This window comes from Macrobrachium nipponense, chromosome 9 (genome assembly GCF_015104395.2).
Source record: "Macrobrachium nipponense isolate FS-2020 chromosome 9, ASM1510439v2, whole genome shotgun sequence".
Classification (NCBI taxonomy): Eukaryota; Metazoa; Arthropoda; class Malacostraca; order Decapoda; family Palaemonidae; genus Macrobrachium; species Macrobrachium nipponense.
The window spans coordinates 84,313,209-84,326,423 of record NC_061110.1 but is presented as its reverse complement, the minus strand read 5'-3'; the positions used below and the strand labels follow the sequence as shown (position 1 = coordinate 84,326,423).

The following is a 13,215-nucleotide window of genomic DNA, read 5'->3' as shown; positions in this document are numbered from 1 at the left end:
ATTTCTTTTAAGAAAAAAAATATCCACAAATGCAGCTTAACTAAAAAATAATAGACTTCCACGAGTGATATATTTTGTAATGTAAAAGTTTTGGTCGTTTGACCGACTTACTATCTTTCCCACTACGAGATAATGAGCAACAGTAATAATACCAAATAAATTGAAACATATTGCCGGTGACTATAAAGAGAGCTACATTACATGGCCAAACTTAGTATTGACTTTATCTCAAGTTTCTTATTCAATGAGCTCTTTTGAACCTGTTCTTAATTGTAACGCTTTAAAATATTATCTATTTCAATCTCCCTAATACTATTGTTTACCAATATTATTCTAGCAAAAGTTTAGTCTACGACCGAATAATATTTTATGGAGATTCTAACCTTATCAAAGATGTTCTCAGTGTTTTTATAAGCCTCCTTAAAAAATATAGGTTCTTCTTTAGGTAATTCAATATTGAATATTACTTATTATTTTTCCAGGTGCTTGCACTCTTAGTGGCATTTGCTTGCGCTTCTGAGATAGAGAAGCGAGAGGCGGAGCCAAGTTATAGAGGATATGGCCACGTAAGCTACCATCATCGTCCGTCCTATGGATATGGCTATTCTAATCACTATCATAAGCGATCTGCTGATCCTGAACCTGAGGCTGAACCTTCCTATGGCTATTGGGCTCTTCTTTTATGGGATATCGCCAGGTCAGCCTATGCTATACTCTCACCCGCTATCACAAGATCTGCTGATCCTGAGCCAGAAGCTGATCATTCCTATGGCTCTTCTTATGGGTATCGACCAGTCGCCTATGGCTACTCTCACCGCTATCACAAGAGATCTGCTGATCCTGAGCCAGAAGCTGATCATTCCTATGGTTCTTCTTATGGGTATCGACCAGTCGCCTATGGCTACTCTCACCGCTATCACAAGAGGTCTGCTGATCCTGAGCCAGAAGCTGATCATTCGTATGGTTTTTTTTCTTCTTATAGATATCGCCCAGTCCCACCTATGGCTACTCTCACGCTATCACAAGAGATCTGCCGATCCTGAGCCAGAAGCTGATCATTCCTATGGTTCTTCTTATGGGGATCGACCAGTCGCCTATGGCTACTCTCACCGCTATCACAAGAGATCTGCTGATCCTGAGCCAGAAGCTGATTCATTCCTATGGCTCTTCTTATGGGTATCGCCCAGTCGCCTATGCTACTCTCACCGCTCTCACAAGAGGTCTGCTGATCCTGAGCCAGAAGCTGAACCTTCTAATGTATATGGTCACTCATATGGTTACCCCAGCTACCGTCCAGTAATTTATGGATAAGGACTCATCAGCATAACAGCTATATCCTAATAGCCAAAGAGGAGGACACAGATGTCTATAGCTAGCAATAGATGTCCATTTGTTGTTAGTTCTTGAATGTTCGTCAACTTCGACAAAACAATAAAGTATTAATACTACCTAAATCATTTTTATTCCAGTGCTTCTCTTCATCTTCATCGTCAGAATTCATTGCTATAAAAGATTTAGTTGTTTTACATCAGAAAATTATATTTCTTTAACAGACAGAATATACCGAAAGTTTTAAGCAAATTCTAACTGTACTATAAATCCTATGAAATACTCTCAATGGTGTTATTAGTATTATTATTATTATTATTATTATTATTATTATTATTATTATTATTATTATTATTATTATTATTATTATTATTATTATTATTATTATTATTATATTTCATATAGAACAAGCCAACAAAAGCAATTGACCTTTAATTCAAGCTTCAAATAATGTGTTTCCCTCGAAAGAAGTAACAAAAGGTAATGAAAATGACAAAACTCTATTAGAAAACTACGTAAATTAACACATTAGTTAATAAATGAAAATTTAAGCAAAATATTAAAATACAGGTTGAATTGTTTTAGGGTTGTATAATATTGTATCCTTGCTTGAACTTCTAAAGTTCCAAACACACGACATCCTCTGGGAGGCTGTTCCACAGTCCAACGGTGTGAGGAATAAAGGTCCTCTGAAACTGAGAAGTTCGATTGTTATCCTATTTAATGCATATTGGTGCTGCTGTTCCGCAAATTTGGTTGCTCTCGGCAGGAGCAGGGAACTAAGAATCAATTGTGAATGTGAAAGGCCTATCATAAGATATGCTTATGAAAAAGCGACAAACAAGTGACCATCCGTTGATGGTCCAAGTAATAATCCCTACTTTTATGAAACAGAAACCTACGACCACGAACCACTATACCTGAAAGATGAATCTCTGGCAGAAGCCAACATCTACACCGGATAACAGTATTCTAGTAAATGAAGCACAAATGACCTAAAACTGGTTGCATTAATTTCATCACTGTTATAAATATACTCGGGCTTACGAACAATACATAACTTTTGTGCAGCGTATGATGAAACTTTCATGCTTCTTAAAAGTAAGATGTGAGTAAAAAAAATTACCTCAAAATAGTAAAAGGTTCAGACTCATTCAGCAAAGTCCCATCCACCTGAAAGAGAGGATGGTGCGGGAAATCTGTATGTGATCTTCTAATCAATAATGTTTTAGTTTCACTGGAGTCCAGCCTTAAACCCCATCGACTACACCATTCACTAATTCGGTCCACGTCGCGATTGCGATATAAGTGGAGACTTTACTACAACACAAGTGTTGCATCATTAGCAATCTGAACAATCCAGGCCAAATACCATACTACTAGTATACTATAAAAATAACAGAGGACAATATGGAACTCCAAACTCAAAAGGTTTTAGTCTGCGAAAGATCCCATCATCAGTATCTTGCTGCTGCCTACCTGTAAGGAAATCTTGAAATAATCCTGAAACATATCCACCCACTCTAAGGTTCTGAACTTCATAAAAAAAGTGCAATTTGACTTACCGGATAGGAAGCAGCATTAAAACTTACGTGAATTACTCCACACTTAAAATCCTTATCAAGCCTCTCTTGCAAATGGCAAGTCAAGTCTAAAAGAGCATTACAGGTACCAAACTACTTCCTCAATGCATATTGACTATCAGTTAACAAATCCTTTTAAATTTCTATTTAATTTCTTATATAGTGACATACAAATTAGAACTTTTCAGCAACTTTGGAGAGCAAAGGGAGAATAAAAATTGGACTGTAGTTACTACAGTCTGCAGATATAGCACTCTTTGCCACAGGCACTGTATCACTAAGCTTATGCTGCTCCACAAATATACCACATTAACATAGAAATCTGTAGAATCAATTAATCTTGAGAAACAACACACTAGAAACTTTTTTTTTTATAAAACAAAGGGAAGAAACAATCAATATTTACTCCACCCCAACTATTAAGATTATCCAGAATTTTCTTAACATCTCTAGAGCTAAATGGAAATTTTTTCAAGAATAGGATAAGGGAGAGGGACATCTTCAGCTTATTGCTTAGTTTCAAATGCTCGATGAAGCAGTTCAACATTTTCCCTAAGGGCAGTAACCAATGTACAGTTAGCAGTTGAGGATTGGAAGACAAGCCTGACCCAAATATCGATGATGCCAAATTGGTCCACCACAGATGAGGCTGAGTAATACCTCCAATTTTCCCTCTCTAAGGAATTATTATATTTTCTCTAGGCTGTATGGTAAGTTCTATTCGCAGCACAGCGAGACTCAACATGGTGTCATTTTCATTTGAACGATTTCGTTTCCGAGTCTTAAATTTGGTCTGTTTATCGTAGTAAGCTTATTTGCATTTGTTATCTGAGCATAGCCGGTCATTTGTCCTTAATTTGATCTTTTTTAGGGCATAACCTTATTAAGTTAGCCATTAGCATTTAATTTAACTTCTGGGAATCAAGTTCTAATATAGCATCTGATATATGAGACTGTTTTTTTCCAATTGTGGTATTAAAAATTTGCTGATTAAAAAATATGCATATCTTAATGGCAAAATGATCAGAAGTGCCTATATATTAGTGGACATTGGATTTCGAAATAGCTGGAATATCTGTGAATAGGAGATCTACTGTTACCAGAAATATGAGTGGTTTCCTCAATTAGCTTGGCAAAATCGGAGGATAACCAGAGCTCAAGGGCAGAACGGCCATGTTGATCTGTGAAATATGAATTTAGCCACTCACTTTGCTTTACATTACATTCTCCATAAATACCAAATGAAGTTTTTGAATCCTGTGACTGAGCCATAGAAATCCTTTAAAATAGATAGTCATATATGATCGTTGATATTTGGATAGGTGTAAACAACAAATACATAAACATTGTAAAACTTACTGAAAGTTTTACAACAAGAACTTTGTGGCCAAGGCATTCAAAATTTTCTGACGATGAAAATTTGTGCATTTGGGACGATAAATGAATTCAGTTACATCAAACCCTGGGATTAAAAACTCCAACCTTCTACTTGTTACTACATAAAAGTGTCTCAGATAAAAAAAATCAAAGTGCAGTTATGGGCACAACACTAGAGCTCAAGAAAATTTGACCTTAATCTCCAAATATCTGAGACAAGTACTTAACAATTATTCTTACTGCAATGAGTAACAAGCCAGGGCTCAGCTCTGTGTCTCTAGAAAGAATTAGAATTAACAGCATAAAATCTGTAGCAAAACTTATAAATGGACTCGTAATGACAGTAACATAGCAAAAATCAACAGAATGATAAACATAAATAATACCATCAAAACAGCAGAATTTGCATTATTTACAATTGTGTTGAAAATATAAATAAACCAGACTATATGCCAATGAAAAAATGCCGAAAGTAACTGGTCGAGAAGGTGGGGCTAGCAAACCTTATGTGGCTAATAAAAAAAACCACCAGGTTTGCCACGACGACTGGAGGAGGACAGTTAGGATAGATTTAGAAGTTATAAAAAAATCAGAGGGGAAAGATTAGGTTAAGATGAAGGCACTTTCCTGATAATCAACTAAGCAACTTTTGCTCTTTCATCAGCCTATCATACCCATTCATCGAAAAAATATCAGGAAAGTGGAAAAATTAATACAAATGCTTGATTGTATCCTCAGGCAATAGAACTCAAACCCAAGACCATGGAAGGCCACAGTACAATGGCTATGGGCTATGGCTCAGTCCAGAGTCCTAGGTTAGATAACAAGATTTGTATTCAGTGCAACCTTCTCTTAGAAGGGTTGCCTACCAAGGCTACATGGTCCCTTTTACGCAATGGTTTGATTTCGGATTATCCCTCTCCAAAAACGTGCTGCCTGCTATTGCTAAGGAGTCTCTTTTACCCTAACTGGTAGAAGAATAAAATAAATTAACGAATTTGCACTTAGAGAAGTTATAGAAATCCCTCTTAAAATGCATACAATTGCAAAGACAGAGAAAAAAAGAAAGAATGTTGTGAATGTTATCAACGTAGACTATAATAAGATTAATATGACACTGATTCCTTGGTCAAACAGGGAAGTTTTATGACTTTGCTGTTGATCAATTTACTCCTTATCCTGCTCATAAAAACCACTTTCTTTATTTCCGTCATACCCAGTGCCTCTGTAAACAATGGGGGACGTCATAGGGAATCCAAGGTTCTAAGGTGGGGGAAGACCAAGAGTTTGTGGAAATCAACTCCTAAAAATTAAAGGAAACAAAATGTTAAAACATCTGCAATTGCAAACGCACAACGTTCATATGTGCGTCCATTAATAATCACCAAGAAATAATTAAGTTCGAAAATTTACAAATGACTATTAATACAATAAATAATATTCAAAGAACAACTGAGACCTATTCCGATCAATGATAACTCTTTAAAATCTTCATTATTTCTCATATATGTATATATATTACATGTAATAAATTAATTTTCCTTCTGAGTATAAAGATCATATGATCTTTATACTCAGAATATATTGGGGTGTATCTCTACTATTCGCCGCATGTTTTTTCACCTTCTCCATTACTATAGCAGCTTAATTTCACTAGCATCTCCTGCATGATTATGATTTCCACTTTGTTTCATAATGTTATCATCTACAGTAATGACACGAGCAGAGCATTTCCTTTTTTTGGACATTTCACATTTCCAATATATTTTATTGCTCACTGATTTATCCTTTATATATAATTAGCCATATAAAAACAATTTCTTCTTTCCTTTTTCGCTTTGTACAAAACTTAAATCCATTTTTATGGTTCGGAGTTTCTAACGAAAGTTATGGGAATAAAACAAGGAAAACTAATGAAATAAACAAAAGTTCAGGTAACGGTTTACAAAATGGTTTAATGGTTAAGATAATGATACTTAGTTAATGTTTATTGGCTTTCGCGCAGTTGATAGTTCGGCTTTCGAGAAATCGGTCTTTCGAGCAATTGACAGTTCGGCTTTCGACCAACCTGTCTTTCGAGCAATTGAGAGTTCGAGTAACAATTTTTCGAGCAATTGCTTTCGAGCATTTTGTTTTCGAGCAATTGATTTCGAGCAATTTACCGAATTCCGTATATGACATGTAGCGAATTAATTTTCCTACTGGGTATACATATTATATGATAAAAATCATTATCAGGAATTGAGAATAGGTTTTATACGATACAAACACAAACATTTTATCGAAGGTTGAGTCATTTTTCGTCACAGTCGTCGTCATCTAAAAAAAAAATCTTATTATATTAATTTAAGCTTAAGGAAACCTCTGAAACATGTCAAGTGGTTTTCCTTTAACAATTAATTCTTTGTCATCACCTAAAAAAGCTGCCTTCATGATTTGCTTTAGCATTGAAGCTAAATATAAGCTTCGAGTAAGCTTGACCTCCATAACGGTTAGTTGAAAGATTTCTGATCCTAGTCTCCTACGGATTCTGTAACATATTTTCCTCAATGTCGCTACCACAAACGGTGAAACTTGCTTCACTCTCGAGTATAAAAGATCGCAGGAAGGTTTTTGCAGCACACACTCGCCCAGCAGTGGCCAAAGACATCAGCAAGCAACAATGAAGTTTCTGGTTCGTATAACTTATCAGCTTGATAACCCAAATTAATGAGCCAACGCAACGTAGATTACTATACAGGTTTTCCTCCACGATCCTTGTTGGTATCTTGTAATCTTTTTCTCTCTCTTGCTCCCTATCTAAATTTAATAATGTTTACTATCTAAACCCGGTGCAAGTCTGACAATATCATATACTCACATACACATACATACACACACACACACATATACATGTATATTTCGCTTGGTCTTTGCTATATTTAAAAATTTACTTTGCTTTATGTTGGGGGTGGGGGGGCAATTATGAAGATTCTTCTTTATATTCCTAACGTTTCCTACTCTGCAATATCAAAAGTTTTTCCACTTTGCAGAAACGATATATAATAATGTAATTGTTAATAAGCAATTAAGCACTCAGTCCACTTCTTAAACCAATACTCGTTTTGAAGGGTAAAAATCGATCAGCCAATTTAGTTCAACATCGACAGTAATCTGATTTCTTTTAAGAAAAAAAATATCCTCAAATGCAGTTTAACTAAAGAATAATAGACTTCCACGAGTGATATAGTTTGTAAATGTAAAAGTTTTGGTCGTTTGACCGACTTACTATCTTTCCCACTACAAGATAATGAGCAACAGTAATAATACTAAATAAATTGAAACATATTGCCGGTGACTATAAAGAGAGCTACATTACATGGCCAAACTTAGTGTTGACTTTATCTCAAGTTTCTTTTTCAATGAGCTCTTTGAACCTGTTCTAAATTGTAACGCTTTAAAATATTATCTATTTCAATCTCCCTAATACTATTGTTTACCAATATTATTCTAGCAAAAGTTTAGTCTACGATCGAATAATATTTTATGGAGATTCTAACCTTATCAAAGATGTTCTCAGTGTTTTTATAAGCCTCCTTAAAAAATATAGGTTCTTCTTTAGGTAATCCAATATTGAATATTACTTATTATTATTCCAGGTGCTTGCACTCTTAGTGGCATTTGCTTGCGCTTCTGAGATAGAGAAGCGAGAGGCGGAGCCAAGTTATAGAGGATATGGCCACGTAAGCTACCATCATCGTCCGTCCTATGGATATGGCTATTCTAATCACTATCATAAGCGATCTGCTGATCCTGAACCTGAGGCTGAACCTTCCTATGGCTATGGCTCTTCTTATGGGTATCACCCAGTCGCCTATGGCTACTCTCACCGCTATCACAAGAGATTTGCTGATCCTGAGCCAGAAGCTGATCATTCCTATGGCTCTTCTTATGGGTATCGACCAGTCGCCTATGGCTACTCTCACCGCTATCACAAGAGATCTGCTGATCCTGAGCCAGAAGCTGATCATTCCTATGGTTCTTCTTATGGGTATCGACCAGTCGCCTATGGCTACCCTCACCGCGATCACAAGAGATCTGCTGATCCTGAGCCAGAAGCTGATCATTCGTATGGCCCTTCTTATAGATATCGCCCAGTCACCTATGGCTACTCTCACCGCTATCACAAGAGGTCTGGCTGATCCTGAAGCCGAAGGCTGTCTTCCTATGGTCTTCCTTATGGGTATCCGACCATCGCCTATGGCCTACTCTCAACCTCTATCACAAGAAGTCTGCTGATCTGAGCCAGAACTGATCATTCGTATGGCCCTTCTTATAGATATCGCCCATCACCTTGGCTACTCTCACCGCTATCACAATGTCTGTGATCCTCCAGAATCCTGATCATTTCCTATGGCTCTTTCTTATGGTATCGCCCATTCGCCTATGGCTACTCTCCACGATATCACAAGAGTCTGCTGATTCCTGAGCCAGAAGCTGATCATTCCTATGGGCTCTACTTATGGGTATCGCCCGGTCGCCTATGCCCTACTCTCACCGCTTGGATCCACCAAGAAGGTCTGGGCTGGGATCTGAGGCAGAAGGCTGAATCCTTCCTATGCCGGGCTATCACAAGAGTCGGCTTGATCCTGAGCCCAGAAGCTGAACCTTCAAGTATATGGTCACTCATATGGTTACCCCAGCTACCGTCCAGTAATTTATGGATAAGGACATCATCAGCATAACAGGTATATCCTAATAGCCAAAGAGGAGGACACAGATGTCTATAGCTAGCAAATAGATATCCATTTGTTGTTAGTTCTTGAATGTTCTTCAACTTCCACAAAACAATAAAGTATTAATACTACCTAAATCATTTTTATTCCAGTGCTTCTCTTCATCTTCATCGTCACGATTCATTGCTATAAAAGATTTAGTTGTTTTACATCAGAAAATTATATTTCTTTAACAGACAGAATATACCGAAAGTTTTAAGCAAATTCTAAGTGTACTATAATTCCTATGAAATACTCTCATGGGCTATTATTATTATTATTATTATTATTATTATTATTATTATTATTATTATTATTATTATTATTATTATTATTATTATTATTATTATTATTATTATATTTCATATAGAAAAAGCCAACAAAAGCAATTGACCTGTAATTCAAGCTTCAAAACAATATGTATTTCACTCGAAAGAAGTAACAAAAGGTAATGAAAATGACAAAAATCTATTAGCAAAACCGCATAAATTAACATAATAATTAATAGATAAAAATTTAAGTAAAATATTAAAATACAGGTTGAATTGTTTTGGGGTAGTATTGTATTGTATCCTTGCTTGAACTTTTAAAGTTCCAAACACACGACATCCTCTGGGAGGCTGTTCCACAGTCCAACAGTGTGAGGAATAAAGGTCATCTGAAACTGAGAAGTTCAATAGTTAGGCCATTTAATGTTCAGCGAATCTCGTTGCTCTCGGCAGGAGCAGGGAACTAAGAATCAATTGTGAATGTGAAAGGCCTATCATAAGATACTGCTTATGAAAAAGCGACAAACAAGTGACCATCCGTTGATGGTCCAAGTAATAACTCCTACTTTTATGAAACGGAAACCTTCGACCACGAACCACTAAACCTAAAAGAGATGAATCTCTGGCAGAAGCGGACATCTACACCGGATAACAGTATTCTAGCAAATGAAGTACAAATGACCTAAAACTCGTTTCAATAATTTCATCACTGGTATAAATATACTCGGCCTTACGAACAATTCATAAATTTCGTGCAGTGTTTGATGAAACTTTCATGCTTCCTAAAAGTAAGATGTGAGTAAAAAGATGAACTCAAAATAATTAAAACTTCAGACTCATTCAGAAAAGACTTATTCATCTGAAAGATAGGTTGGGGTGGGAAATCTGTATGTGATCTGCTAATCAATAATGTTTTAATTTTACTGGAGTCCAGCCTCAAATCCCATCGACTACACCATTCACTAATCTGGTCCACATCCCGATTGCGATATAAGTGGAGACTTTACTACACCCACAAGTGTTGCATCATTAGCAAACTGAACAATCAAGGCCAAATACCATCCTACTTGCATACTATAAAAATAACAGAGGACAATATGGAACTCCAAACTCTAAAGGTTTTAGTCTGCTAAAGATCCCATCAACAGTATCTCGCTGCTGCATACCTGCAAGGAAATCTTGAAGTAATCCTAATACATATCCATCCACTCTAAGATTCTGAAGTTTATAAAAACAGTGCAATTTGACTTACTGGATCGGAAGCAGCACTAAAACCTAAGTAAATTAGTCCACACTTATCAAGATTTTCTTGCAAATGGCATGTCAAGTCTAAAAGAGCACCACAGGTACCTAACTGCTTCCTCTTTGTACATTGACTATCAGCTAACAATCCTTTAGATTCCACATACTTATACAGCGACATAAAAATAAGAAATTTTTCAGCAACTTTGGAGAGCAAAGGGAGAATAGAAATTGGACTATAGTTACAGCAATCTGCAGATATGGCACACTTTGGCACAGGAACTAAGGTTATGCTCATCCACAAAGATACTGCATTAACAAATAAATCTGTCGAATCAACTAATCTTGGGAGACAACACACTAGAAACTTTTTTTTATAAAACAAAGGGAAGAAATAATCAAGATTTACTTCATCCCAACTATCAAGATTATCCAGAATTTTCTTAGCATCCAAAGAGCGACATGCAAATTTTGTAAGAATCGAATCAGGATAACAAGTATCTAGGAGAAGGACATCCTCAGCTGAATGCTTAATTTCAAAAGCAGTTCAGCATTTTTCCTAGGGACAGTAACCAATATGCCATCATCTGTCTGTAGTGGTGATATGGAGGACAAGCCTGACCCAAATATCGATGATGCCAAATTGGTCCACCACAGTTGAGGCTGAGTGATTCCTTCAAGTTTCTTTTCTAAGGAATTATTGCAGTTTCTCTAGACTGTATGGCAAGTTCTATTTACAGCACGGCGAGACTCAACAAAAATGGTGTAATTTTCATTTGAACGATTTCGTTTCAAAGTCTTAAATTTGGTATGTTTATCATGGTAAGCTTATTTGTATGCATCATCAGAGCATGGCTGGTAATTTGTCCTTAATTTGATTATTTTTTAGGAAATTACTTTATTGAATTAGCCATTAGCATTTAATTTAACTTCTTGGAATTAAGATCTAATATAGCATCTGATATATGAGACTGTTTTTCCAATTGTGGCATTAGAAATTTGCAGATTGACAAATATACACATCTCAATGACGCAATGATCACATCTGTAAATATGAGATCTACTCTGTTACCAGAAATATAAGTGGTTGCCTCAATTAGCTTGGCAAAATCGGAGGATAACCAGAACTCAAGGGCAGAACGGCCATGTTGATCTGTGAAATTTGAATTTAGCCACTCACTTTGCTTTGCATTACATTTTCCATAAATAATAAATGAAGCTTTTGAATCTCGTGACTGAGCCATAGAAATCCTTTACAACAGACAGTCACACATGGAATCGTCGATTTGATTGGGGTAAACAACAAATACATAATACTTGTAAAACTTACTGAAATTTTTATAAGAAAGAACTTCGTGGTCACTATATTCCAAGTTTTTCTGACGATAACTATTTCCTCCTGGCCTAGTGTATATAGCCATACCTTGTGCATTTGGGATGTTACGACGATAAATGAATTCAGTTACATCAAGCCCTGGGATTAAAAACTCCTCCTTTTACTTGTTACTACATAGAAGTGTCTCGTCTCAGATAAAAAAAAATCAAATTGTAGTTATGGGCTCAACTTTTGAGCTCAAGAAAATTTGACCTTAAGCCCCAAATATCTGAGAAAAGTACTTTGTAATTATTCTTACTGCAAAGAGTAACACGGCCAGGGATCAGCTCAGTGTGTCCAGAAAGATATAGAATTAACAGCATAAAATCTGAAGCAATACTAATAAATGGATTCGTAGAATAATAAACAATAATAATACCATCAAAACAACAGTATTTACATTATTTACAATTCTGTCGAATATATAAATAAACCAGACTATATGACAATGAAAAAAGGGCCGGAAGTAACAGGTCGAGAAGGTGGGGCCAGCACACCTTGTGAGGCAAATAAAAAAAAACAATTAGGATAGATTTAGAAATTATAAAAAAAAACTCAGCATGGAAATATTAGGTGCAGATGAAGGCACTTTTCCTGTTAATCCACTAAGCAACTTTTGCTTTTTAATTAGCCTGTCCTACAAACTTTTCGAAAAAAAAACAGGAAAGTGAAAAAAGAATATAAATGCTTGATTGTATCCTCATGCAAGGGAACTCAAACCCATGACCATGGAAGGCCACGGTATAAGGTCTATGGCAGGGGTGTCAAACTCATGGCCCGTGGGCCAAATGCAGCCCAAGGGATGGTCTTGAGTGGCCCGCGAGGTGCCAAGAGATTTTTCAACTCGAGCTACTATAACTGTTAGAAGTGAGTAAAATTTAATTAAAGTTACTAAACTGTTAAAACGAGACATAATAATTTTTACCTGTCATTCATATGACAATAATTTATTAATTTACTTCACATCATAATTGCTAGCAATAAGGCTCTTTGAGTTTGACACCCCTGGTCTATGGGCTATGGCACAGTCCAGGCGTAGAGAACAAGACTTGTGTTCAGAGTAGAGTAACCTTCTCTTAGCATGGTTGCCTACCGAGGCTAAATGGTCCCTTCTACCCACTGGTTTGATTACGGAGTATCCCTCTTCAAAACGTGTTGCCTGCCAGGGTTAAAGACTCTCTTTGACCATAACTCGTAGACAATAAAATGAATGAACGAATTTACACTTAGAGAAGTTTTAAAAATTCCCCCGTAAAATGCATACAATTACAAGGATAGAGAAAACA

The 13,215-nt window shown here is 36.2% G+C and overlaps 2 protein-coding genes across 2 annotated transcripts; both read left to right on the top strand.

Annotated features, from left to right (window-relative positions):
* Positions 1 to 683: 683 nt before the first annotated feature.
* Positions 684 to 1,448, top strand: LOC135218121 (uncharacterized; the record flags this gene model as incomplete). The annotated part of the gene is made up of 2 exons (XM_064254267.1): positions 684 to 958; positions 1,011 to 1,448. Coding segments are annotated over 2 exons (576 nt in total), but the record flags the coding sequence as incomplete, so codon positions are not given.
* A 5,440-nt stretch (positions 1,449 to 6,888) lies between these two features.
* Positions 6,889 to 9,013, top strand: LOC135218120 (uncharacterized). The gene is made up of 3 exons (XM_064254266.1): positions 6,889 to 6,963; positions 7,928 to 8,460; positions 8,665 to 9,013. Exons 1-3 carry the CDS (start codon positions 6,952 to 6,954, stop codon positions 9,011 to 9,013), a joined length of 894 nt encoding a protein of 297 aa, XP_064110336.1. The 5' UTR covers positions 6,889 to 6,951.
* The last annotated feature ends 4,202 nt before the right edge of the window (positions 9,014 to 13,215 follow it).